Source organism: Tursiops truncatus, chromosome 2, assembly GCF_011762595.2.
Source record: "Tursiops truncatus isolate mTurTru1 chromosome 2, mTurTru1.mat.Y, whole genome shotgun sequence".
NCBI classification, from domain to species: Eukaryota; Metazoa; Chordata; class Mammalia; order Artiodactyla; family Delphinidae; genus Tursiops; species Tursiops truncatus.
Genome location: NC_047035.1, coordinates 116,397,752 through 116,423,854, shown reverse-complemented (window position 1 = coordinate 116,423,854; position 26,103 = coordinate 116,397,752). Strand labels below are relative to the sequence as shown.

The 26,103-nt window shown below is 42.5% G+C and overlaps 3 protein-coding genes across 4 annotated transcripts in view; all 3 read left to right on the top strand.

The window, feature by feature from the left end:
• The window catches only part of PTPN9 (protein tyrosine phosphatase non-receptor type 9), an 80,353-nt gene that overhangs the window by 11,864 nt on the left and 42,386 nt on the right, over positions 1-26,103 (top strand). The window contains exons 1-3 of one of the 2 annotated variants that reach the window (XM_019949980.3): positions 19,194-19,464; positions 23,490-23,633; positions 25,926-26,015. In XM_019949980.3, coding sequence (XP_019805539.1) covers positions 23,580-23,633; positions 25,926-26,015 — 144 coding nt within the window. In that variant the 5' untranslated portion in view covers positions 19,194-19,464; positions 23,490-23,579. Of the gene's footprint in view, positions 1-19,193; positions 19,465-23,489; positions 23,634-25,925; positions 26,016-26,103 lie in introns of those variants that run through there. The other variant, XM_019949971.3, reaches the window with a different exon arrangement.
• Positions 9,376-12,894, top strand: LOC101333081 (protein preY, mitochondrial-like). The gene has a single exon (XM_073801274.1). It carries the CDS (start codon positions 12,562-12,564, stop codon positions 12,892-12,894), a length of 333 nt encoding a protein of 110 aa, XP_073657375.1. The 5' UTR covers positions 9,376-12,561.
• LOC101332789 (phosphatidylinositol N-acetylglucosaminyltransferase subunit Y-like) lies at positions 12,991-14,558 on the top strand. Its single transcript, XM_004316015.4, has one exon. It carries the CDS (start codon positions 12,991-12,993, stop codon positions 13,204-13,206), a length of 216 nt encoding a protein of 71 aa, XP_004316063.2. The 3' UTR covers positions 13,207-14,558.

The window sequence follows — 26,103 nt, the reverse complement described above, 5'->3', positions numbered from 1 at the left end:
TTTAAAAAAAAGAGAGAGAGAAAGAAAATAATAAATGTTGGCATTGCTGGTGGGAATGTAAAATGGTACAGCCACAGTGGAAAACAGTCTGATGGTTTCTCAAAAGATTAAACATAGAACTACCATATGACGCAGGAATTTCGTTTGTAGGTATATATCCAAAAGAATTAAAAGCAGGGAATTCCCTGGCGGTCCAGTGGTTAGGACTCCACACTTCCACTGTAGGGGGCGCAGGTTCGATCCCTGGTCGGGGAGCTGAGATCCTGCATGCCATGCAGCGCAGCCAAAAACAAACAAAAAACAAAGTTATAAAAGAATTAAAAGCAGGCATTCAAATAGATACATGTACATGTATGTCATGGCAACCCAAGTGGCCAATGATAGATGAATAGCTAAGCAAAATGTAGTATATACATACAATGGAATATTATTCAGCTTTAAAAAGGAATGAAATTTTGATATATGATACAATATGGATGGGCCTTGAAAACATTCTGATTACTGAAGTAAGCCAGACACAGAAGACAAATGTATGAGGTACCTAGATAGCCAAATTCATGGAGACAGAGAGTAGAATACCAGGGGCTGGGAGGAGATGGAAAGGAGGAGTTATTGTTTGATGGGTACACAGTTTCTGTTGAGGGTGATGGAAAAGTTTTGGGTATAGATAGTGGTGATGGTTACCCAACTTTGTGAATGCATTTAATGCCACTGAATTGTATACTTATGAATGGTAAAAATTATAAATATTTTGTATATTTTACCACAGTAAAAAAATAATGGCTAAGCACTATTCAAAGTGCTTTACAGGTTTTAGTTCATTTAGTGAATAATGCGGCTGGTGAGTCAAAGGAAAGAGAGTAGGTGTTACTTCCATTTCTCCTCTGGCTGCTGATCTTGAGCCTAGAATCTCTTACATAAGTACCATTTATTGGTTACAGGATGTATCTATGTTAATGATTTGTTAGAATGTGAATTGTCATCTGTTTGAACTCCGGAATATTTCACCTGTGAGATCCAGTTGAGGTTTACTCTGTAGGAGAAAAAGGAGTTTTCTGTGTAGGACAAAGCACTGAGTGTTATGATGCAAACGAACCCATATATGTATAGTGTCCTCATCTCCCCCCGTCCCCCGTCCCAGAACTATACTGGGAATGACTTGAAATATTGTTGATCTAGAGCAGTGGTTCTCAATGTGTAGTCTCCAGACCAGAAACATGGGCATGCCCTCGGAGCTTGTTAAAAGCGCACGTATTCAAGTGCATCCCAGACCTACTGAATCAGAAACTCTAGAGGTGAGGTCCAACAATATGCATTTTAACAAGTCTCCAAATGCACGTTCAAGTTTGAGAACTAGTAGTCCAGAGAATAACTAGGGTGCTGTTGTGCTTGTCGGGAAACCATCTAGAAGTGAGTTTAGACACTTAGGCTCACTTCAGAAAGGGAAGGCCTGGATTTACTAATTGGCTGTGGAACTCTAGGTATTAGAGCTAGTCTGAACTGGATGAAACCTGCAGGAATCATCTGATTCTGTACTAGAACTGTGCTGTTCCAAGGGAGAGGAACTGTAAGGCAAGGTTCTCAAAGACTAGCATTTACCTTGATTTCTCTGATCCAAAGAAAGAGCAGAGGGCTTCCCTGGTGGTGCAGTGGTTAAGAATCCGCCTGCCAATGCAGGGGACACGGGTGTGAGCCCTGGTCCGGGAAAATCCCACATGCTGTGGAGCAACTAAGCCCGTGTGCCACAACTACTGAGCCTGCACTCTAGAGCCCGCGAGTCACAACTACTGAGCCCACGTGCCACAACTACTGAAGCCCGCGCGCCTAGAGCCCGTGCTCTACAACAAGAGAAGCTGCCTCAATGAGAAGCCCATGCACCGCAATGAAGAGTAGCCCCCACTCACTGCAACTAGAGAAAGCCTGCGCGCAGCAACGAAGACCCAACACAGCCAAAAAATAAATAAGTAAATAAATAAATAATAACAAAGAGCAGAGCCCTTATCTACTTGAGAAATAGAAATGGAACCAGGATGTCTGCAAAACAAGGCATTGAGACACTTGATGTCCACTGCTGATGGCATTACCTAGAGAGATGCTTGGCTTCCAAGGGAGTATTGAATGAAAGAAGACACAGGCTGTTCTGACTCAGCCAAGAAAACCTGCCAGCTTTGACAAGGCCAGTCCATAGGAAAGCTCGTGTTACTCCAATGTCAGTTGCCCTTAGAATCTGGACCTAGGAGTTACCAGATTTTACTGTCTGAGTCCTGCCTGGGAGCTGAGCCCAGTTCTGTTCAGAGTTGAAAATGGGGCACTGCAGTGAGGACAGCCAGATTGTAGGCAGCTTTTCCAGGCTTCATTCTTTGTAGGTTTGCAAATGGCCTCTGAGGTACAGTAAGCTGATCTACTTGTACTATTTTATGAGCATGAATAGGTTTGTCCTTTAGTTTATCTGAGAGGCCTTCTTGGATTTGGAAGTATTGATGCAGTGAGTTTGAGATGGCTGAGGTCTGAAATGACTGATGTTGCCTAATTGCAATCTCCCAGCCAGCTGTATGCCTTTGAGGGAGTAATGAAGCTCTAGGTCATGGTCCCAGTTTCCTGAATGTGTGACACTCAGGATTCGGTCACCTGAGGCATAAGTTGGGCTTGGCCTCAGGAAGAAAACAGGAGGGCCAGTTAAATTTGGGGTCGATTAGCAACAGCAGGTCTAATCTGCAGGCCAGGGCCAGATTAGCCTCAGGTCTGACGTGCTGAATCCTAAAGCGTTGGACTAGAAGTCCTCAAGTCACTCCTGTCAGATCCATTTGACATTGGCAAAATTGAGCTTGACGTGTGGGAGAGGGAGAGGAGAGGGGAAGGGAAGGAAAGAGGGAGATGAAGATGGAGGGGAGGAGGTATGGGGGGTGGTGTGTTAGTTATTAGGGAGCAAAGCAGGTGAGAGGTAGCTTCATTGTGTGGAGTGGGAGGGAATATAGAACCAGGAAAGAAGGAACTAGCTACTGTGTTTTCAAAGCATCTCACCATTCTCATCTTTTCCTGGACTGACTCTGATTTGCCAGTGACCTTCTTAAAGTTTAGCATCAGAACTGAAGACAGTATTACAAATGAAGTCTGATAGGCCCCTTGTTTTGGGCACCGTGCTTCTGTAATGTGCTCCAAATTCAAAATAATTTTTGGCAGTTTTAGTAAACTATTGACTCATAGATTCAAGTCAGCTAAGATTCCTAAGTCTTTTCTTTTTCTTTTTTTTTTTTTGTGGTACGCAGGGCTCGCACTGTCGTGGCCTCTCCCGTTGCGGAGCACAGGCTCCAGATGCGCAGGCTTAGCGGCCATGGCTCACGGGCCTAGCCGCTCCATGGCATGTGGGATCTTCCCAGACCGGGGCACGAACCTGTGTCCCCTGCATCGGCAGGCGGACTCTCAACCGCTGCGCCACCAGGGAAGCCCCCTAAGTCTTTTCTTATGTGCTTCTGTTAAATTTCATCTGGTGCCTCTACAATTGATTTTCTTGCACTTATCCTTAAATATCATTTTGTTAGATTTAATGTTCATTACGATTTGTTGAGCTTTATGAGCCAAAAACTTTACAAATATTATGTTTTCTCCCCTCTTACACCAATTCTATGGGGGTATTACTCCCATTTTAAAGGTGTAGACATTAAGGCTCAAAGAAGTAACTTGCTTGCATTCTAAACAATAAGTGTTAGAACCTGGTATTCAAACCCTTGTCTGTCTGACTCCAAAGCCTCACCTTTGAGTACCATTCTAGCCCATTGTTCTGTCCTGTTTTGATCTTTTAGATCTGTGTTCTCTTTTAAAATATATTTGTTCTCTTAGTTTATCTCTCCTCTTACATTGTCATCGTGACCCAGTGCCCTTATCTAAGTCATTTATAGCAATGGGACCAGGCCAGGGATGGATGCAGAGCAAATCAAGGGAAAGAGTGTGAGCTTTAGAGTCAGACTTGGTTTTGGAATCTTGGTTGTATCATCACGAGTAGTGTGAGTTGGCAAGGTCCTTACCTTGTCTCGGCCTCCATTTCTTCATATATAAAATGTCTTAATACCTACTGTTGGAAAGATTGAATAAAACATGGATGCAGAGTGCTTGACTTATGGCCTGGCAAGCATACTGTAGGCTCTCAATAAACATTAGTCTATTTGTCTCCCTCCTTTCAGGGAATTCCTTTAAAATCTTTTTTTTTTTTTTTAATATTCTTTGGGTATGTTTGTGTATTGTTTCCCGCAGGGTATCGTCTGCCCCACTGTGGCAGCACACTTGGCCATAGGAAGGAGTGGTTAAGACTGTACATAAATTTCTCTGTGATTATGAGTAAGTAGCTTAATCTCTTTCTGCCTTAGTTTCATCATATATAAAATGTACGTAATACTAGTACCTACCATAAAGAATTGTTATGAGGATTAAATAACTTAATATATGTGAAATCCTTGGAACAGTGCCTGGCAGATCGTGCTGTTTATAATCTTTGCTACTGTGAATATCTGCAAATTACAGATAATAATGCCTACTTTGTAGGGTTATTATGAGAATTAAATGAGGTAAGTAGTCAGCTGCTTGACATTTTGACTGGCCAATATACATAAATTAATAGAAGGATATCTTATTGTCCACAAAGATGCCATGAAATGCTCATCAAATGCCTTGCTGAAAGTAGGTCTGTTCTGTGTTTCAGTGATTTTCAAACTTCATCATGCACAGGAATCATCTGGGATCTTGTTAACATGCAGATTCTGATTAAACAGGTTTGTGATGAGGCCTGTGGTCTGCATTTCTGACTTCCTAGGTTGATGCCACTGCTACTGTAAAGTAAGACTGCTGAAGTAAGACTTCACTTTGAGTAGCACTGCTGTATATATGGTACATTCCTTTACTTTTCAGTCTAATGTATTGTTTCTTGAAAGACTTGTTTTCAGTAAATCACTTTTGGTGATCAGTATTCCCCTTCCTAAAAGCTCAAAACCCACTTTTTTTTGTTTGTTTGTTTTTGGGTTTTTTTTGGCCACGCCACTCAGCTTGCGGGACCTTAGTTCCCCGACCAGGGATCGAACCTGGGCCCTGGAAGTTAAAGTGCTGACCCCTAACCACTGGACCGCCGGGGAATTCCCTCAAAACCCGCCTTTTTAAAAAAAGAATCAATTGGCCAGGGCTAGGTGTATATGTATGTGAAAGAAAGATCAGTTGTGCAGTTTGCCAAGAATTGATGTCAAAATTGTCAGGGACTGGGAACTTTTGTAGCCCTCGGTAGATGCCCCCTCTTGAAGTTAGGACTATGTTTGCTCATTCTCAGGCTTTGACACCTTTCTTGTCTTTTAAGTTCTATAGCAGATGTTCATCAGGTTCCTATGGAGTTCCCAGGATTGTCAGGTTTTGTAGGTCTGGAGGCTTGAACCGATTTGGAATAATTATGGGCTCTATTATTTTGAACTTCAGCTCTTGCTTTCCACAAGGCTTGTTCTTCCCCTCTTCAGGTTGAAGGTTGTACTTTTTTTTTTTTTTTTTTTTTTGTGGTACGCGGGCCCCCCACTGTTGTGGCCTCTCCCGTTGTGGAGCACAGGCTCCGGACGCGCAGGCTCAGCGGCCATGGCTCACGGGCCCAGCCGCTCCACGGCACGTGGGATCTTCCCGGACCGGGTCATGAACCCGTGTCCCCTGCATCGGCAGGCAGTCTCTCAACCACTGCGCCACCAGGGAAGCCCGAAGGTTGTACTTTTTGATAGAGAAATAAAAGAAGCAGGAGTTGATCTAGACAGTTCTCACAAAGCTCTTTTTGTTATCTTTAGTTTACAGGCCTTGGCTCATTCTGGGCTGTGACTTTCCCAGCACTTTTCCTTTAGGTCAGAACCACCACTCTATTATTATTATTATTTTTTTTACTGTGCCCTCTTCCTTTATACATATGTGTGTTTGTGGGAGTGCTTTTAACATCTGTACTCCTTGGAGAATGCTATGCAACCATACTACTGGTTTCTTTAGCTTGTTCTCATTTTAAATTTGAATTGGCAGGAAGGGGGTGGGATGAACTGAGAGATTGGGATTGACATATATACACTAATATGTATAAAATAGATAACTAATAAGAGCCTGCTGTCTAGCACAGGGAACTCTACTCCACTTCAGTGTACAGTAGAAACTGACACAACATTGTAAAACAACTATACCCCAATTAAAAAAAAAGCAATAGGTTATATCATATCCAATTTAAGTGTAAGCCAGATTGCTCCCACCCCCCAAAAAGAAAAAAAAAATAAATTTGAATTGGTATAATTCATAATTAATTGCACAATTTATTGTCAGAATCTTGCTTTTGAGGATTTCTTTAAAAAAATACCAACAACTGCCTTCTCTTTAGAGTTTTAGATTATGAGATTTACTTTTCTGAAATCTACATTTTGAAAGCAATATAAAGCACAATGGATAAAAATGTGAGCTTTCTAGAGTCAGAAAACCTGGATTCTGAGTCAGGTTCCACCAATTTTTTTGTTTGGGGGCCTTGGGCATGTTACTTAACAGTTGGAAATCTTAGTTTTCTCAACTGTAATATGGGGATAATGAGAGTATCCACCTCCTAGGGCCACTGAGAGGACTTGACCATCCCTGTAAAACTAAGTGTCTGGCGGTTAGAGCTCAATACCCAATAAATATTTTCTGTTGTTAATAGCTAATTTTGTTAACGGTCTGGTGTTATTTACTGATGTGTAGTAAGGTTTACATAATGCCTTCCCAGATAGCCAGTTATTGGATCCTGTGAAGTAGGCGGGTATTATCCTTTTTTGGTTGAGGAAATTATGGGGTGAAAATTTTTGACTGACTTGAGGGCACATAGCTGTGGCAGAATTAGGTCTTTAATACAGGATTGCTGGTGCCACATCTAGGACTTGCTCTCTTTACTGCAGCCTTCTGACAGCACTCAGCTGTTGGCTATCAACCTTTTTTCTCTCATTTTTTTTCCTTTTTTATTGAAGTATAATTGACATGCAATATTATATTATTTTCAGGGGTACAGCACAGTGATTTGACATTTATATATATTACAAAAACTGAGGAACAGCCAGATGGAAGAGATGCATAGGGCAAGGTATGTGGGAAGGGGTGCAGAACTTCCATGTCCTCTCCAGGCCCAGGTGCGCCACTCTCCCCAGATCTCTGTGTGTTCACCAACCCAGAAGCTCCTTGGTTATCACACTTTCAAAGATTACATGGTTACTTTCTCTTTGAGACCCTTTCAGTTTTTCAACTAGTTTATGTTCTTGATCTGAATTAAGGCCAGTATAGTAGTTCCCCCATCCTTTTATTTTTTTAGATTATTTATTTACTTATTTAATTTATTTTTGACTGCATCAGGTCTTAGTTGAGGCATGCAGGATCTTCGTTGAGGCATGCAGGATTTTTCGTTGTGGTGCGTGGGCTTCTCTCTAGTTGTGGCGTGCAGGTTTTCTCTTCTATAGTTGTGATGTGCAAGCTCCAGGGCACGTGGGCTCTGTACTTGCGGCGCGGGTTCCAGAGTGCGTGGGCTCTGTAGTTTGCGGCATGCAGGCTCTCTAGTTGAGGCGTGCGAGCTCAGTAGTTGTGGTGCGCAGGCTTTAGTTGCCCTGCGGCATATGGGATCTTAGTTCCCTGACCAGGGATCGAACCCACTTCCCCCTCATTGTAAGACAGATTTTTTACCACTGGACCACCAGGGAAGTCCCCCCTCATCCTTTTAGAATGAAACTGTCAGCAAGATTTTATTAGATTTTCAGTCCCTACCCCCTTTTAAGATAAATTTGATATCCAACTAATGATGAGGTACCTGAAGTTTCCTATCTCTAACATCATCATTACCAGGCCAATTTGGGGATCTTAACCAAGAAACTAATCTATATTCTCCATTATCGAGGAGGCTGAAGTGTACTCCAGCAGCTGTATCATGTCCATTACTCTCTTTTATCCTCATTCAGAAATTCTTTAGTGTGGTTTATAGATTTCTACTGGGAATATCATTTTGAGACACACTGCCGTCCCACTACCCCTTTAAGATTTGAATGAGATTTGCCCATCATTGGCATACGGCATTCACAAATTCATTAAACTCAGATTTTTGTGGATAGGGACCATGTCTTATTTATTTCATAAAAGTCATGAACTTTAACTGATTTTGGATATCTCTATTATAGATGTCTTTTTAAAAAAAATAATAAACTTCCTTTATTCCTTTGCTTTCTCTCTTTCCTTCAGTCCTTTTTATTTTATCTTATTTATTTATTTTTTGGCTGTGCTGTGTGGCTTGCAGGATCTTAGTTCCCCAACCAGGGATCGAACCCGTCTGTGCCCCCTGCAATGGAAGTGCAGAGACCTAACCACTGGACCACCAGGGAATTCCCTAGATGTCTTCAGTTAAGATATTGGCAACTTAATTTTCAGATATTTTCTTTTGTGGCTTAATAGTTACCTCTCCCATTGCTTTTCTTATGTCATTCCTGATGTTCTTTCCCAGTTTTATCTGGGAATTTTTCTCTCTTTATTTTCAATTTTAAGCTCTCATAATCAGATTGGCAAGTATTCAGACAAACATGTTCTTCCTACTCCCTGTCAACAACACTCTTTTAGCAGGCTGAGAGCCCATCATCATTCGTATATTTACTCATCAGTATGGAGCCATATGCTGTGCTTGGTGCTGAGTATGCATTTGTGAGCATGGAAGACTTGGCCCTTGCACCTCTCTAAACTTATAGGCTAATGGGAGCAGGTAGACAATAACATAAGCTTTTATAACACTGTGTGCCTGGGTGGAAGACAGTAAAAACTTCCGGATGAAGAAGTGGGATTTAGACTGATCTAAAGGGCAAATAGGAGTAAGCCAGGGTTGGGAGGAAGGGAAGGAGAAGAATGTTCCAGCAGGATCTGGAAGGTCAACTCCAATTTATTGACAGTCATAAACATTCCTCCTTTCTTTCTGAAGTCTCAGCCATCAATTGGAAGCAGAGAGAAAAATTGTTACTAAAGGCCTCCGCCACCCCTAGGTTCTCCAAATCCTTTAGATTTTTTTTTCCCTAGAAAGACTTTCCAGGGTTCTTCTGGTTGTGTGGTTCACCCCCTTATTAACCAGCTGGAATGGGTAGCAGCTGGCAAGCTGCCTTTGGGTTCTTCCTTATAGGGAGTGACCAATTATGCACCCTCCCCCCGCCACTCCCCCCAACCCCTGTCTCCTTCTGGGAAGCTGGATGACTTTGCACTTGCTGATGGTGAGGAGCTTCCTGTTTATTCTCCAGATTTCTGTTTTTTTCTATGTTTCTATTCTGTGTTATATTCTTCTGCCCCTCAGCCTCTTGACATGAATTTTCTCCTGTGACAATTTAGAAATGTTTACTTCCTTATTTTCTTGTTGAATTATTTCCTCCATTGTCTCTGGGAGTTCTTCATCCTCTTTGATAACCTTTGTCTGGAGAGTGGTATTTAAGCCTGAGAATAGAGATGCCAGCTTATGTTTAGTAAACATGCTGTTGGCAAAAAACCTCCAGCAGGAAAGCGAGTGTGGCACAATTGCCCCACTGCAAGGGCCTTGGAGCATCCCCTGTTTAGTGCTAAAGCTCCTAAAAGCAGCTATAATCCTTTACCCCTTTGTAGAGCTCCCTAACTCATTATCTTTGGTCTTGATAGGAAGACTATAGAGTATCAACAAACTCATCATTTGGTGGCATAGTCTAAAGTACCCCGCCACCCCCGTCACGTGGCTTGTGGGATCTTAGTTCCCCGACCAGGGATTGAACCTGGGCCCCAGCAGTGAAAGCACTGAGTCCTAACCACTGGACTGCCAAGAAATTCCCTAAAGTACTTTTTTAAACATTATGTTCAGATGTCCTTATTAGATATATATTTTAGTTAAAGACTATATAAAATTGGTACATTTTATTTTGGGGGTGGATAATATAGTCACATGATTTAAACTTAAAAAGGTACAGAGGAGAATTTGGTAAATATTCTCCTTCTTGCCATGTCTCTCAGCCACCTAGTTCTCTGAGGCAACCAACGTTACCAGTTTCTTGTATATCCTTCCAGAGTAATTTTGTGCATAGACAAAGACACGACTTAGTATATATGTCATAATATATATGTCAGATAACATATCTGCTGATGAGATGAATGATGTGTATCCTGTATTTCTCAAGGCCACTTAGTGAGTGGGAAGACTGGAATTTGAAAAGTTTTGAATTCAAACCTCAAAACCTCAGCTATGCCATTTATTAGTTGAGTGACCTTGGGCAGTTTGCTTAGACTCCGTATGCTTTGATTTCTTTATGTGGTTAATAATACTCAGTGTGCCAAGGCTGTTGAGTATGATGTATGTACAGTTCTTCCTCTGGTGCATGTCAAAATGCTTCACAAATGGTTGCTACCTTTGCTGTTTCTTGCTGGACCACACTCTTTGGCCTGTGTGAACTGGGAGGGGCAAAGTCTTGCTCTAAAAAATGAATGGATTGAATTGCCTTTACTGTAATATGTGATCAATGCTCTCTACTTATGAAGGGAACCATGAGCCAAGGGAGATAGAAATAGCACTTTGAAAAGAATAGAACATTTTTTGCTCCCCAGGTATTGGAGAACAGCTGTTCCTGGTCTGGGGTCTTCACACTTGGCTGGTGGAGTGCTGATAAACCCTAGGACTTCACTTCCCCTGGTAGGAAGTTATTAACACTGAGGAGCTTTTCATGTTTAATGGCTGAATTAGCTCCGGCCCTTCAGTATGGCTTGAAGCTTTGGACTCTTATGGGAAGCTTCACTTGGTCAGTCCTATTTTGGGTTTCCTGCTATTCAGTTCCCATTGTTATGTTAATCCTTTAATAGCAGTTAGCTTTCATTCTTTTTGGTTCTTGCACAATGCTTGATGTAATAGATGGAAGAGTCTCGAATTTCAGAACCAGTCCCATGTGGTTTCATCAGGAGGATGGTGTTAAGCCTTCCTTCATGGTTATCTGGACTCAGCATTCTTTTAAAAATTATTATTTATTCTTTTTTATTTTTGGGTGCTTTGGGTTTTCCTTGCTGCGTGCGGGCTATTCTCTGGTTGTAGCCGGTAGAGGCAACTCTTCCTTGAGGTGCAACTCTTCCTTGAGGGCTTCTCATTGTGGCGGCTTCTCTTGTTGTGGAGCACAGGCTCTAGGCGCGCGGGCTTCAGTAGTTGTGGCACGTGGGTTCAGTAGTTGTGGTTTGTAGGCTCTAGAGCACAGGCTCAGTAGTTGTGGCGCATGGGCCCAGTTGTTCCACAGTAAGTGGGATCTTCCCGGACTAGGGATTGAACCTGTGTCCCCTGCATTGGCAGGCGGATTCTTAACCACTGCGCCACCAGGGAAGGTCCCTAGTTTGCTCATTTTTAAACAAAGTCATAATGGGTGTTGAATTTTATTCAGTGCATTTTCAGCATCTGTTGAGACGGTTATATACGTTTTCTTCTTTAGTATCTGGTAATATAGAAAATTGTGTTGGTAGATGTCCCTAGGTTAAACTGTCTTTTCATTCCTAGGATAAGCCCTCTTTGGTTATGATGTATTTGTCCTCTGTTAAACTACTCTTTCTACAACATCAGAGTTATCTGGACCATGAAGGTTTAATAGAATATGGCATAAAAACCATCTGAGCCTGTAGGTATTTTTTTTGTGTGTGTGTAGGGGATATTTGACAACTCTTGTTTTTTCATTCACATTTCTTTGATGCTCAGTGGTCACTAGTACTTCTAAAAGTGAATCTTAAAAGTTCCTTGGTTTTTCCTCCTCTGCCCTCTAAATGTTAATGTTCTTTAGAGCTCTGTTGTTCATTATTCATTCATACATATTTATTAGATATTATTAGAGATATTTATTAATGCCAGGCACAGTGCTAGGAACTTCCCTCCCTGCTGCTAGATTTTTTCCTTCTAGTCTGGCTTCCCCACTGCTGGCAGAGTCATTTTTAGCTGGGAGAGGAAGACTAAATGTATTTCATACCTTCTCTTAAAAATCTCTGTTAAGGGACTTCCCTGGTGGTGCAGTGGTTAAGAATCTGCCTGCCAGTGCAGGGGACATGGGTTTGAGCCCTGGTCCGGGAAGATCCCACATGCCGCGGAGCATCTAAGCCCGTGTGCCACAACTACTGAGCCCACACGCTGCACTACTGAAGCCTACGTGCCTAGAGCCTGTGCTCCGCAACAAAGGGATGCCACCGCAATGAGAAGACCCTGTACCGCAACGAAGAGTAGCCCCTGCTCGTTGCAAGTAGAGAAAGCCCGCGTGCAGAAACAAAGACCCAACACAGCCAGAAAAAAAAAAAAGTCTCTGTTGAGTCCTTCATGTGTATAGGATCATGGGCCTTTCCTGTGTGGCTCAGCCTCCATGTCAGCTCATATCCCACCATTCTCTGTCATATACACTGGACACACTGGCTACACTGTATCCCCCAGTAATCCCTGTTCTTTCATGACTCTGCCTTTACACATTTTGTTTTCTCTAAAGAGAATTCTTGTCTCTTCCTGGCAAATTTCTATTCATCCTTCAAGGCACTCTTTTAAAAAGATTTGTTGTTGGCCAGAACATGCTGAGCGGTGTGTGCGGCCGGCTCGCCTCAGCGCTGTGGGGGACACGTACACAGCCATCTGCGGTCGCCCAGAGGTATCTGCACATGTTGTCCACAGACAAGAGCGAGAGGACAAGGAAACCTCCCCGCGCCTTCGACCCAGCGCTGCTGGAGTTCCTGGTGTGCCCGCTCTCCAAGAAGCTGCTCAGATATGAAGCATCGACAAATGAATTGATTAACGAAGAGTTAGGAATAGCCTATCCAATTATTGATGGGATTCCTAATATGATACCACAGGCAGCCAGGATGACACATCAAAATAAGAAGCAAGAAGAAATGGAGCAGCATTAGATCATACTTAAAAATAACAACACACACAACTAAATTTTCTAAATACCATCCACCTTTTAAAAAGTCGGAGTGACGGGTAATAAGTGGAGGAAAAGAATGTTTCTGTCTCTTCCTGCGTTGACTGTCCTTATTCCATTGGTCTCTTCAGCAGGACTGTTATACTCGTCCTCTGTGGAAGAAAACTTCCCACAGGGCTGCACTAGCACAACCAGCCTGTGCTTTTACAGTCTGCTCTTGCCGATTACCATACCCGTTTATGTGTTCTTCCACCTTTGGACTTGGATGGGTATTAAACTCTTCAGGCATAATTAATACAACCAGAGCCAAGATGGTGTATCCTCGTGATATGCTTGAGTGTCTGCCTCTGAAAGCCCAACTACATGGAAATACTGGACACCCACTTAATTTGCACGAAAGATGCTTTGCCTGGCTTCTGTCAGAGGTTTAGGACTAGGGGAGGCTTAAGCTGCAGAGGCTTCTTTATTGTACTTTGGTCTTCCCTTGTTTTTTGAAGGTTCTCATTTATACCTGGGGTATCAGAAGAAACATTTCAACAAAGTGTCTTGTTGGAAGTTAATAGCCCCAGACATCATCTGATGGCTTTATTTCTTATCCCATTCATAATTAAAAGTTACTAATTTGAAATTTTATATGTTTATTTTACATTCAAAGTCTGGTAAAGTCACATGTTAAGGATGACTGAAGTAATTCTAGAGGAGCTCTGTTGGAGTAGTTGTAGAGAAATGCATTTGAACTAATGTGGTATAAAACTGTAATAAAATGGAAATTTCATGTATTTGCCAAAAAAAAAAAGATTTGTTTTTAATTCTCGTAGAGAGTTTGAATCCCATAGTACTCTGTTCATAGATCTGTCTTAGAACTTATCAAATTATATGATGCTGATCCATTTATACATGTCTCCGTGTTTAAATGACTGTAACCTGCTCAGAATGGGTCTTTCTCTCTCTAAATTATGTCTCCTCAACAGCTACTGTACTGCTTAGCATAGAGTAGGCCCTCAGCAAATACTTGTGAATGCTTGACTGACTACATGAGTGGATGCCTGAAAGAGCTCTGCTGTGCTCTTGCCTTGAAGGGGGATACTACTGCTACTAGTCATGGAAGGTTGCCAGAGAGGAAACAAGTCTCTGCACTAAAACAATGTCTACTTGAATAGTCCCTCTTTCTTCTTCCCTTCCCCCAAGATGCGTGTGTGTGTGTGAGGGGGGTGTGTGTGGTTGTGGGGACATAAACTTAGAAAAGTATATATCTATTAGTATTTTTCTGTTGACTTTAACTTTTAAATTATTATTTTTTTAAAATTAATTTATTTATTTATTTTTGGCTGTGTTGGGTTTTCGTTGCTGTTCGCGGGCTTTCTGTAGTTGCGGCAAGCGGGGGCTACTCTTCATTGCGATGCGTGGGCTTCTCATTGCAGTGGCTTCTCTTGTTGCGGAGCACGGGCTCTAGGTGTGCCGGCTTCAGTAGTTGTGGCTCGTGGGCTCTAGAGCGCAGGCTCAGTAGTTGTGGCGCATTGGCTTAGTTGCTCTGCGGCATGTGGGATCTTCCCAGACCAGGGCTCGAACCTGTGTTCCCTGCACTGGCAGGCGGATTCTTAACCACTGCGCCACCAGGGAAGTCCACTTTTAAATGATTAAAACATGAAAACAGGGCTTCCCTGGTGGCGCAGTGGTTGAGAGTCCGCCTGCCGATGCAGGGGACGCGGGTTCGTGCCCCGGTCCGGGAAGATCCCACATGCCGCGGAGCGGCTGGGCCCGTGAGCCATGGCCGCTGAGCCTGCGCGTCCGGAGCCTGTGCTCCGCAGCGGGAGAGGCCACAACAGTGAGAGGCCCGCGTACCGCAAAAAAAAAAAAAAAAAAAAAAAAAAAAAAAAACATGAAAACAGCTGTAGGGTGATGGGATTTTTGGTTGACCTTTTCCTTTTTTTTTTTTAATTAAACAAACATTTTAAAATATAGTAATAAGTCAATAAGGGAACTGAACCAGATTCAGGATTGAAATAATGCAGTCTTTTTTAAAAAAACATTTATTTATTTATTTGGCTGCGTCGGGTCTTAGTTGCAGCATGTGGGATCTTCATTGCAGCATGCAGGATGTTTCGTTGTGACACATGGTCTTCTCTCTAGTTGTGGCGCGTGGGCTCAGTACTTGCAGTGCGTGGGCTTAGTTGCCCCAAGGCATGTGGGATCTTAGTTCCCCGACCAGGGATTGAACCCACATCCCCTGCATGGGAAGGTGGATTCTTAATCACTGGACCACCAGGGAAGTCCTGAAATAATGCAGTCTTCCATGAAGATATCAAAGCCATATTTTTCACCTCAACCTCCAACATTTCATGTAGGTTAAGGATGTCCCTCAAGCATCTCTAAGCCCTCCGTCCCCCAGCTTCTAACTCATGGCGTTCTGCATGGTGACCTGTGTAGGACCACCAATGCTTATACACAGTGGACTACCTTAGACTCTCAGGAGGCCTGGCCCAGCCTGCAGAGACTGACGGCAGCCCACCCTCAGCCGTTCAGTCCTGGAGGCACCCGCTGGCTGACCGCTTCCTTTTTTTTTTTTTTTTTTTTGACAGATTTTCTTACATTATTTCATAACAGAAGTTATGAAATAAAATCAGAAAGTTTTTCTTAAAACTTTTTCCTTCCAAGATGCAGTAAAACCCTATTTAAGAAAGCACTGGGGACTTCCCTGGTGGCGCAGTGGTTAAGAATCCACCTGCCAATGCAGGGGACATGAGTTCGAGCCCTGGTCTGGAAAGATCCCACACGTCGAAGAGCAACTAAGTCTGTGTGCCATGACTACTGAGCCTGCGCTCTAGAGCCTGCAAGCCACAACTACTGAAGCCCACACGCCTAGAGCCCATGTGCCATGACTACTGAGGCTGCGCTCTAGAGCCTGCAAGCCACAACTACTGAAGCCCACACACCTAGAGCCTGTGCTCTGCAACAAGAGAAGCCACTGCAATGAGAAGCCTGTGCACCTCAACGAAGAGTAGCCCCTGCTCGCCGCAACTAGAGAAAGCCCACGCGCAGCAACGAAGACCCAATGTGGCCAAAAATAAATAAATTAAATAATTAATTAAAAAAAGAAAGCACTGGCTCTTACATGTAAGGCTTACATATGTTGGGTTCTATTATCAATGAAACATTAATTCATTTAAACCTCAACGTTCCTATGAGCAGGGTACTCATCACTTTTAACAGATAAGGAAACAGCACAGAGCTAGTAAGTTGTAGAGCTGGGATCGAGCAGAGTGGTTACTCCAGCAGTTAGAAGTGCTGAATTTAATATTGCTCCACCTCTAGCTTCATTTAAAGTTTGGGTGCCCAAACAGCACCACTGTTATAGTGATTTGAATTAGTAGCAGAGTTACTAAGGTTTAAGGGTGGCAGTCTTGGGGGAGAATACTTTGCTAGGGACTCAGCACTTCAAAACTGATTTGTCAAATTTACTCCCAAACCTTCCCCTCCCCTTTTTTCTGACTACAAAAGTAACGCATGTTTATTGTAAGGAAAAACTGGGGAAATACAGGAAAACACCAAGATTTCAGAGTGTTCATCTTAACACTTAGTGGTGGTAATAACTACTGCAAACATTTTCATATTTTTATGTATTCAGACTTTAAGAAATGAAAATGAGATTCTGTTGTTACCTATTTGTTAATGATCTGTGTTAATGTTTAATGAGCATTTTTTCATCTTAATGTTACATTCTGTGTACTACCATTGTTTCACCAATTTATATTTTGAGGTGATTTGTACTGTTTTGTTAATTATCCTTATTGATGAAAATGTTCACAGATCTGGGTTATTTTTCTGGGAGTGGAATTGCGGGGTCAAAGAATATGCTGTTTTTTATAGTCTTTTAGTGACTGCTTGAGTGCCTTTGTTGAACCCTCACCAACACTAGGTAGTAGCATTGAGCGGGGTGGAAGGGAACCTTGGCTGGTTTTAGTTACATTTCCATGATTACTAATGAGGTTGAATATTTTCTGTAACTTTATTGGCCAGTTGAGTTTCTTTGAAGAATTGCTTATCCATCCTTTACTTGTTATTAATTATTCAAGTATTTTTGCTGAGTGCCAAGCACTGTTGTAAACCTCAGATATAAGGCAATAAAATAATAATAAAAGAAAAAGAAAGCAAGCACTGGCTCTTTTATTTATTTTAGGCTGCATCGGGTCTTAGTTGTGGCACGCGGAATCTTCTTTGAGGCACCCGCGTGCCTTTTTTCGTTGTGGTGCTTGGGCTCTTTGTTGTGGTGCGTGGACTTCTCTCTAGTTGTGGCCTGTAGTTCTCTAGTTGTGGCCCACAGGTTCCAGAGCATGAGGGCTCTGTAATTTGCAGCATGTGGGCTCTAGTCGAGGCACGCGAGTTCAGTAGTTGTGATATGTGGGCTTTAGTTGTCCCCCTGGTGTATGGGATCTTAGTTCCCTAACCAGGGATCGAACCCGTGTCCCCTGCATTGGAAGGCGGATTCTTTACCACTGGACCACCAGGAAAGTCCCAGCACTGGCTCTTTTTTTTTTTTTAATTTTATTTATTTTATTTTTGGCTGCGTTGGATCTTTGTTGCTGTGTATGGGCTTTCTCCAGTTGCGGCGATCGGGGGCTACTCTTTGTTGCGGTGTGCGGGCTTCTCATTGTGGTGGCTTCTCTTGTTGAGGAGCATGGGCTCTAGGCACGCAGGCTCAGTAGTTGTGGCGCACGGGCTTAGTTGCTCTGTGGCATGTGGGATCTTCCCAGACCAGGGCCTGAACCCATGTCCCCTCCATTGGCAGGCGGATTCTTAACCACTGCACCACCAGGAAAGCCTCTGGCTCTTTTTAAAATTAATTAATTAATTAAAAAATAATTTTATTTTTGGCTGTGTTGGGTCTTCATTGCTGCACACAGGCTTTCTCTAGTAGTGGGGAGCGGGGGCTACTCTTCATTGCAGTGCGCGGGCTTCTCATCGTGGTGGCTTCTCTTGTTGCAGAGCATGGGTTCTAGGCACGCGGGCTTCAGTAGTTGCGGCACATGCAGGCTCTGTAGTTGTGGCTCGCAGGCTCCAGAGCGCAGGCTCAGTAGTTGTGGCACACGGGCTTAGTTGCTCCGCAGCATGTGAGATTCTCCTGGACCAGGGATTGAACCTGTGTCCCCTGCATTGGCAGGCAGATTCTTAACCACTGCAACCACCAGGGAAGTCCCAAGAGCGTAGTTTTTAGGTTGAAAATTCAGCAAACTTCACCTTGCTGCCTTATAGCAAGCTAGTGTATTTTAGCTCAGATTCTGTTTCCTGGCAGATTGATGTGGACTAAAGGGATTACTAGACATTACAAGAAAATTCACAATGAAGGAAAGGTGGGAAAACAGGCATAAGAGGAAGGTAATTTACTAATGCATCTGTCACTGAAATTAATGGGGAAATGGCATATTTGCTGAAATACGGAGGTAACCTCACATTTGTTAAAAGGCAGACACTGACTCTTATATTGAATCACTTTCCTTATTTAGGTATTCAGTGCAGGGTGACTGATTGCATTTTTTGCATGGTGTTTGTCCTGAGCAAAATTGTTCCTTTATTATGATGAGAAATACTCTCAAGTCAGTTTGATGCTGTTAAAAAGGATTAGTGCTCAGGATGGCAGTGTTAATCTCCAGAGCTGCCAGTGTAGGGACAAAAGCATTGAGAGTTGGGAGCAAGGGTATAAATACTTCTTTTTGTTTGTTTGTTTGTTTTTATATCTTTATTGGAGTATAATTGCTTTACGATGGTGTGTTAGTTTCTGCTTTATAACAAAGTGAATCAGTTATACGTATACATATGTTCCCATATCTCTTCCCTCTTGCATCTCCCTCCCTCCCACCCTGCCTATCCCACCCCTCCAGGCGGTCACAAAGCACCAAGCTGATCTCCCTGTGCTATGGGGTATAAATAACTTCTGGACCTAGCTTTTCCTATGTTGCCACAGAGCCCTGAATGAGGATAAGTTGATTCTTTAGAGACTTTTGTATTACAGTTTAACACATACTGGAAGTTTCTAATTTAAATTTATGCTTTTGGATAAAATGGATTAGAGAGATTGAATTGCTACAGGCTAAAGAGAAACAACAAAGGTCACTTGATTTTGAGGAACTCTCTGTTGAAAGAAGTTTTAGTGTGAAATGACTGGAGTTAAGAAAAAAAGAGAATGGGCTTCCCTGGTGGCGCAGTGGTTAAGAATCCACCTGCCAATGCAGGGGACATGGGTTCGAGCCCTGGCCCAGGAAGATCCCACATGCTGTGGAGCAACAAAGCCTGTGCGCCACAACTACTGAGCCTGTGCTCTAGAGCGCGCGAGCCACAACTACTGAAGCCTGTGCGCCTAGAGCCCGTGCTCTGCAACAAGAGAAGCCACTGCAATGAGAAGCCCACGCACCTCAACAAAGAGTAGCCACCTCTCTCTGCAACTAGAGAAAGCCCGCGAACAGCAACGAAGACCCAATGCAGCCAAAAATAAATAAATTAAAAAAAAAAAAAGAAGAAAGAATGAACATCCATTCAGAGACTGCCTACCAAGTGCCAGGTAGTGTGGTGAATGCTTCTTATCTGTTGTCTTGTTCAAGCCTTATCTTTTCATGAAGAAATAGAGGCTCAGAGAGGTTAAGTGACTTGCCCAGATCATACAGGAGTGAGTGAGAGGATGGGTTCTTTCTGACTCCCAAACCCACTACACTGCTAGACTTGTTTCTTGGTGGTTAGATGGCTGACATCCCAGGACTTTATTTCAAGAATAGGTTTCACTCTTGCCCACATTGTCTTGGAATACAGAATTTTAGGTACTAACTGTGGAACCAAGGGTGCCAGCCCATTCTTCTGGACCTTTTGGGTTGCTGGCCCCTTGCCTAGAGTTCATCTGAAAATTATAGCTGCTCTTGGGAGCTTAATATAACATGAAGATTATGTTGTTGGTTTTATTCTCTCCTATACCATACAACACCAGTAGATAGTGTCCAGGGTGTAATCACTTAACTGACAGATTTCTCAGCCATTTTATAGTGGTTCTCTGGTTTCTTAGTCAAGAAACTTGTTTTTATCAATTTAAACATGATTGTGGGAGAAGTATGTAATTACAGTAAGCTTTGACTATGCTGTAACAAATCTTACCCATACCTAACAAGCTGGTTGAGAAGGGTTGTAAGTGATAATGTTAGTTTTTCTGTACATCAGTTCGGACCTTTTCCCAAAGGAAGACCAAAGCTGTTTGAACTGTGACCACGCCTTTGTTGCCAGGTGTGAACAACTTGTGATTACTCATAAGCCTAGATAGCTTCAAATTATTCACCTTGATCTGAAGTATTTTGTAAGCTGTGACTTAACCATTTGGCTCATTCTTTCTTTCACCAGGAAATACACTGAATATTAATTTCAGGAATTTCAGTGATCCCTTCTGAAGAGTGTATCGCTCATTAAAATATCTGGGGCTTGTTTTTCTGGTAACAAACAGAACCACAAATTGGTCTGTACTTCGTGGCTGTGCCAAACCCTTGTGTAGACGGAGGGAGAGACCTGATGAACTGTTTAGAGAGGGGCTGTGGAAGATGAGACCATCTTTCTAGCTTGTCTAAGAGGCTCATCTCTTTGACCAGAGGAATGGGCATGCAGGAGAGAGAGAATGAGGCTGAACATAGCAGGCGATATGAGTGTATTTGTATCCGTAAATATCACATCACTGTTTATAGTACACTGGACTCTCTTCATGCAAGGCCTAGTCCTGCCAAATCTGGAGGAATTGTTCCCATGCTTAAAGCCAAGAACAACATCCTGACCAGCGGGGGACAGAGGTCAGCTCAAGGCAGCAGCTCTTGGGAGCTACAGGACATTAAGAACCTTGAAGGAACTGAGTTTAATGAGAAGGAAGCCAATATGTACCTGGAAGGAAGTGTGTGAAACCTGTGTGACTCTTGTTGGGGTGTGGCTTATTTATAAGAAATGAAAAATCATCTTAATAGTTGGATTTCATATCACCTCCTGGTCATTTAACTATATTTCCCCCTCCCACCTGCATATTGTTTTGTCTTTTGATTGTTTTTATTAGAAAAAGGGGAAAAAGATATTCTGTTATTCTGGTGTTTTACTCTACAGGCAGCTTCAGAGATGCCCAGGAGAGAGCTGGCTTGAGAAGATGATATGTTAATTAAACAAATAGCCTTTACAAAATCTCCTAGGAACTTCCGGACTTGCCGCACTTTTGTTTCTGGGATCTTTCTGTGCCGGCTTCTTTTCCCTTCCGTCTTTCCTCATTCTGATGCTGGCCACTCACCCCACAGAGGCAACTCCAACTGTTTTCTGGTGGAGCATTCTAAGTTTGTCCTGTTGTCTTCTCTGGGACTCATTTCTCTGGTCTGACTGTAACTGGTTCTGGGCCAAAGTGATTGTCTGAAAGCTTTTCTTCATAGCCTTTATTTCTTGGCTCTCTTTATGCACTTTGCCTGATTAGTTTTGCTGGTTCTCTCCTTTTCCAGTTGATGTGAGGTATGTTGCCTCAGTTGGAGGGTTCTAAAGCTCAGGTGCAGCCCCAGGCCTCTTAGATTTTACCCTGGTTTGTAAAGTGCCTTTATCCTTTCCTAGAAATTGGGGGAATGAATCAGGTGCTCTGTTATATGAGGTACTGCTGACCCTCCTGGGATTCTAGTTTGCTAGTTATTTAAACACGTATGTAGCAATTTGGATTGTATTTGCAAGGTAGGACTTGTTGCCAAGACTCTGAAGTAGGTCATTCCTGTTACCCTTTCTCCCCTGTTTTTTTTTTTTTTTTTGGCCACACCATGTGGCATGTGGAACTTCCCAGACCAGGGATCAAACCCATGCCCCCTGCAGTGGAAGCGTGGAGTCTTAACCAGTGGACCACCGGGGAAGTCCTCTCCCCTGTTTTTGAATTGAAAAATTAGAGACTGGGACTTCCCTGGTGGTTCAGTGGGTAAGACTCCCTGCTCCCAATACAGGGGGCCTGGGTTCAATCCCTGGTCGGGGAACTAGATCCCGCATGCATGCCGCAACTAAGAGTTCGCATGCCACAACTAAGAGTTCATGTGCTGCAACTGAGAAGCCCCCATGCCACAACTAAAAAAAGATCCCACATACCGCAACGAAAAAAGATCCCGTGTACTGCAACTAAGACCCGGTGCAGCCAAAATAAATAAATAAACAAATATTTTTAAAAAGTAAAGAAATATTAGAGACCACGGTCACATAGTAGGTTGATCTTACACCTCTTGAAACAAACCTCATTTTTGTATTCCTTATATGTAGCACAGATATTAACAAATAGTTAAATACACAATAGTTTATTTTTTAAAAAATATTTATTTATTTTGGCTGCGCCGGATCTTCATTGCGACAGGCGGGATCTTCATTGCGGCATGTGGACTCTTAGTTGTGGCATGCACGTGGGATCTAGTTCTCTGACCAGGCATCGAACCCAGGCCCTCTGCATTGGGAACGCAGAGTCCTACTGACTGGACCACCAGGGAAGTCCCCACAATAGTTTAATAAATACATCTTAACTGAGGGGTTGGTTGGTTGATCAATTAAATTTCAGAATTCTCATCAAGTTGATCACATTTTGGACCAATAAGTGAGAAACGTCTCTGATTGGAAGGGAAAAAATAGCCGTGCAGAAAACGTTTAGCAATTTAGAAAATGCATGCAAAAAAATCCTATTCTAAAATGAAGAAACAGAAGGGTGGTTTGGTTAGAGCGGAGACTGGTTAAAATGTAAGGAGAAATAGGGTGAGAGAGTATAAAAGAGCATGGATTAATCAAGAGATAGGAATAATTATGGAAATAGGCATCTTGTCAGCTTGGGATTAAACAGTAAAAATGAAAATTCCCACTCCTCCCCCAGTAGTAGGTTCTCTACCCTCACACCCCTCTCCCAAACCACTATCCAGAGGAGCTGTTAATGACCCTCTGGGCACTGGTGTCCAGTTTTGGGGGCTGCCATATGAAGCACAAAGAGGTCCTGTGGGTCAGTCAGTGCGAAGAGCAGTTGGCCTTTACATTTGTTAAATTCTTCTAATCATTTTGCTGCTCTCAACAGTATTGCTAATTTCAGAACTAAAACCATTTTCTGATTGTTTTACTTTGTGTGACTGGCTCACGGGGCCAAAACAGCAGCTGAGACTGCTATACTACACTGTGCGTTAGGCAATAACTCTTCAGAGGGCCCATCCACTTTTTTTTTTTAGCTTTAAAAAACAACAACAACAAAAAACAAACTCTGCTGGGTTTTTTTTTTTTTTTTTTGCTTTGGGGCCAGTAATTTGCATCATATTTGGGAGCCTTGATCTTCCCCTCATTATATTTCTTCATACATTCCTGTGCTAAGCCCTGCTCTCTGTACCTGGCTCTGGCTTCTGGCCTCATTGAGTTGTATGAAATTTAACAATTTCTGGTTTCAGATCTGTTTCCAACTTTTGTTTTCCCTGTTCCGTCTAGTAAACTTTGGGTTCAAACTTGCTTGGGGAAAGTTTATTTTTTTTCTTGCTTATTTTTTTGTTTCTGTAAATATATTCTCTAATAACTATCTTTACTTTCTTTGTCAAACAGGCCACCAAGCAGTTTCTTGAAGAGATTAACAAGTGGACAGTTCAGTACAACGTTTCCCCCCTCTCTTGGAATGTGGCCGTCAAGTTCCTCATGGCCCGGAAGTTTGATGTGCTCCGTGCCATAGAGTTGTTTCACTCCTACAGAGTATGTACCTCAGGGATGGACCTGCCATGTGGCACCTGGGTTCTCTATGTTGCTGTTGTTTCTGCCACAGTCTGCACAAACAGTGGTTCTCCCCACTCCCATTAAAAAAAAGTGGATCGGTATCTAAGAACCCTACCTTGGAGTGAGAAAATCCTTCTGAAGATACTTAGAAGCTCCCTAAATAAATTTAAAAAAAAAAAAAAAGACTGAGATAAGAGGCACTAGGATTAATTTAAGAGCTTAAAACTAAAGCTCACTTACACCCATTTTGTGGGTCATCTTGTTCAATATTCATTCATTTATTCAACAGATATTTATTGTATATCTACTATGTTCCCAGTGCAGAGATTACTATTTAGAAAGAGAGTAAATAAACAATTATAGAAATGTTATGATACGACAGTACTGGGTTCTGTGGAAAGCACATTTAATTAAGAGGGTCAAGGAAGCTTTCCTGAAGGAAATGACTTCTAAATTAAAAGTAGAAGAATGAGTAGGAATCAGACAGTAGGGGAGTATGGCAGAGAGAACAGCAAGTTCAGATGCCTAGTGGCAGGAGACAAATTGAGCTGATCAGAAATGCTGAGTGCGAGAAGGGGGCATGGCAAGAGATTGAGCAGCAGGTAAACAAGGCCAGATCAGAGAGTATCTGCTTTTTCTTAAGGGCAGAGAAATTCATTGAAAGTATAAACAACAGAATGCCTTGATCAGATTTGCTTTCTGAAAGATTATTTTCACTGTGATTTAGAGGATGGACCAGAAGGGCTATACTGGAGACAGACCAATTATAAGGCTGTTGTACTTACTAGGAGAGAGATGATTGTGGTGTCATTAAATGTAGTGTCAGGGAGATAGAGAAAAAGTGGTCAGATTCTAGAAGTAAAATTGATAGGACAGAATTGCTTATTAAACTAGTGTGAGGCAAGGGAAGTGGAGAATTCCAGGTCTCTGACTTGGGTGGCAGGGTGGTAAATGGTGGTGGCATTCACTAATTAAGAGACACTGAATGGGTACAGGTACGTGGAGAGAGTAGGTCATGAGTTCAGTTTGGCCGTGTTAAGGTTGAAGTGCCAATGGGATATCCAAATAGACATGTCCTCTAAGCAGTTGGGATGTGAGTCTAGGGTTGGGAAAAGAAGGCTGGACTGGAAGTAGTGATTTCAGAGTGACCAAAGTAGAATATTGGAGGTGAATATTGGAGCCATGAGAATGGGTGAGGTCATCCTGGGAGAGTGTGAGGAATAGGGAGATGTGTAGGGCAGAACTTCATTTCAGACCTTTTGCTTTCTTTGGTCCAGTGTTGTTTTTTAAAGTTAAGTTTGAATGCTTTATGTAAGGCATGCACTCTCCTGTGACTCCAGCACTCATACTGTCTTCACTTGCTGCCTTGCCTCTGAAGGCGTTTGAATTTGATTTTAGGGATGAATTGGGGAAGAATATAAACAAAGACCTAGTTTGTTTTATTCACCAGAGTGTTCTTAGCACTTAGCTGAGTGCCTGGCACATAATAGTTGCTCAACAAATACTGACAGAATGAATGAATGAGTCAGTGAGTGAAATGAGTGAACAAATGAATGAAAAAAAGCCCACAAGAGACTTAGAAGGAATAGCTGAAGAAATAGAAAAACCAAGAGAGTATTTTTTTTTTTTTAGTCAAAAATAGAGAATGTCTCAGGAAAAAGAGAATGTGAGTAGTCACCCTTGTCATGTAGAAGGAGGACTGAAAATGCCCATTGGATTGAGCAGGAGCTCTGGATGGTATAGTTAGTTTGGGAGGAAACGAGAGTGCAGTGGAATGAGTGTGAGGGAACTGAGGATGAGTTTAAAGAATCTGGCTGTGAAGATGAATTAAAATGAGGTCATGGTAGCTGTTGTTGGAGAGTATATTGAGGGGAGGGATGGCTCCTATTTAAGACAGGAGAGGCCTAAGCCTGGAGGATGTGTTAGGATATCTGTTTCCAGACAGTTTGGGGTGCATATTTTAATATCAGTGCTGCTGCATGTTTAAGAGCTTTGACCTTGCACTGTAATAATTGATATATAGTGGTTGGTCTTCAGGGTTAGGATTCTCACTGATTCAAAGAAAAAACCTAAGCCCGAAGGGGCTGATAAGCTGGCATTGGACAAGAATTCTGACAACACTCAGTTGGCCTAGAGGGGGGTTACAAAGGAATTCATGATTCAGTAAGCTGATTTCCAAAATCCCTTATCTCTGAGATTTGGTGGTTACATAAAGCTGTCATGGGTGTACAGTATTTTTATATTAATTCATCTTGCTTTTTTTATTTTCAGGAAACACGAAGGAAGGAGGGCATTGTGAAGCTGAAACCTCATGAGGAACCTCTCCGTTCTGAGATCCTTAGTGGAAAATTCACCATCTTAGTGAGTATTAATGAACCCCTCTTGTAGTATCTTGTTATTTTCTTGTGTAGCTGTTCTCTTTGGACTTTGTTCCTAGATATCTTATCCT

Bases quoted from the DNA above. Each gene is read 5' to 3' on its own strand.
- LOC101333081 (XM_073801274.1), top strand. From the start codon at position 12,562: ATGCTGAGCGGTGTGTGCGGCCGGCTCGCCTCAGCGCTGTGGGGGACA.
- LOC101332789 (XM_004316015.4), top strand. From the start codon at position 12,991: ATGTTTCTGTCTCTTCCTGCGTTGACTGTCCTTATTCCATTGGTCTCT.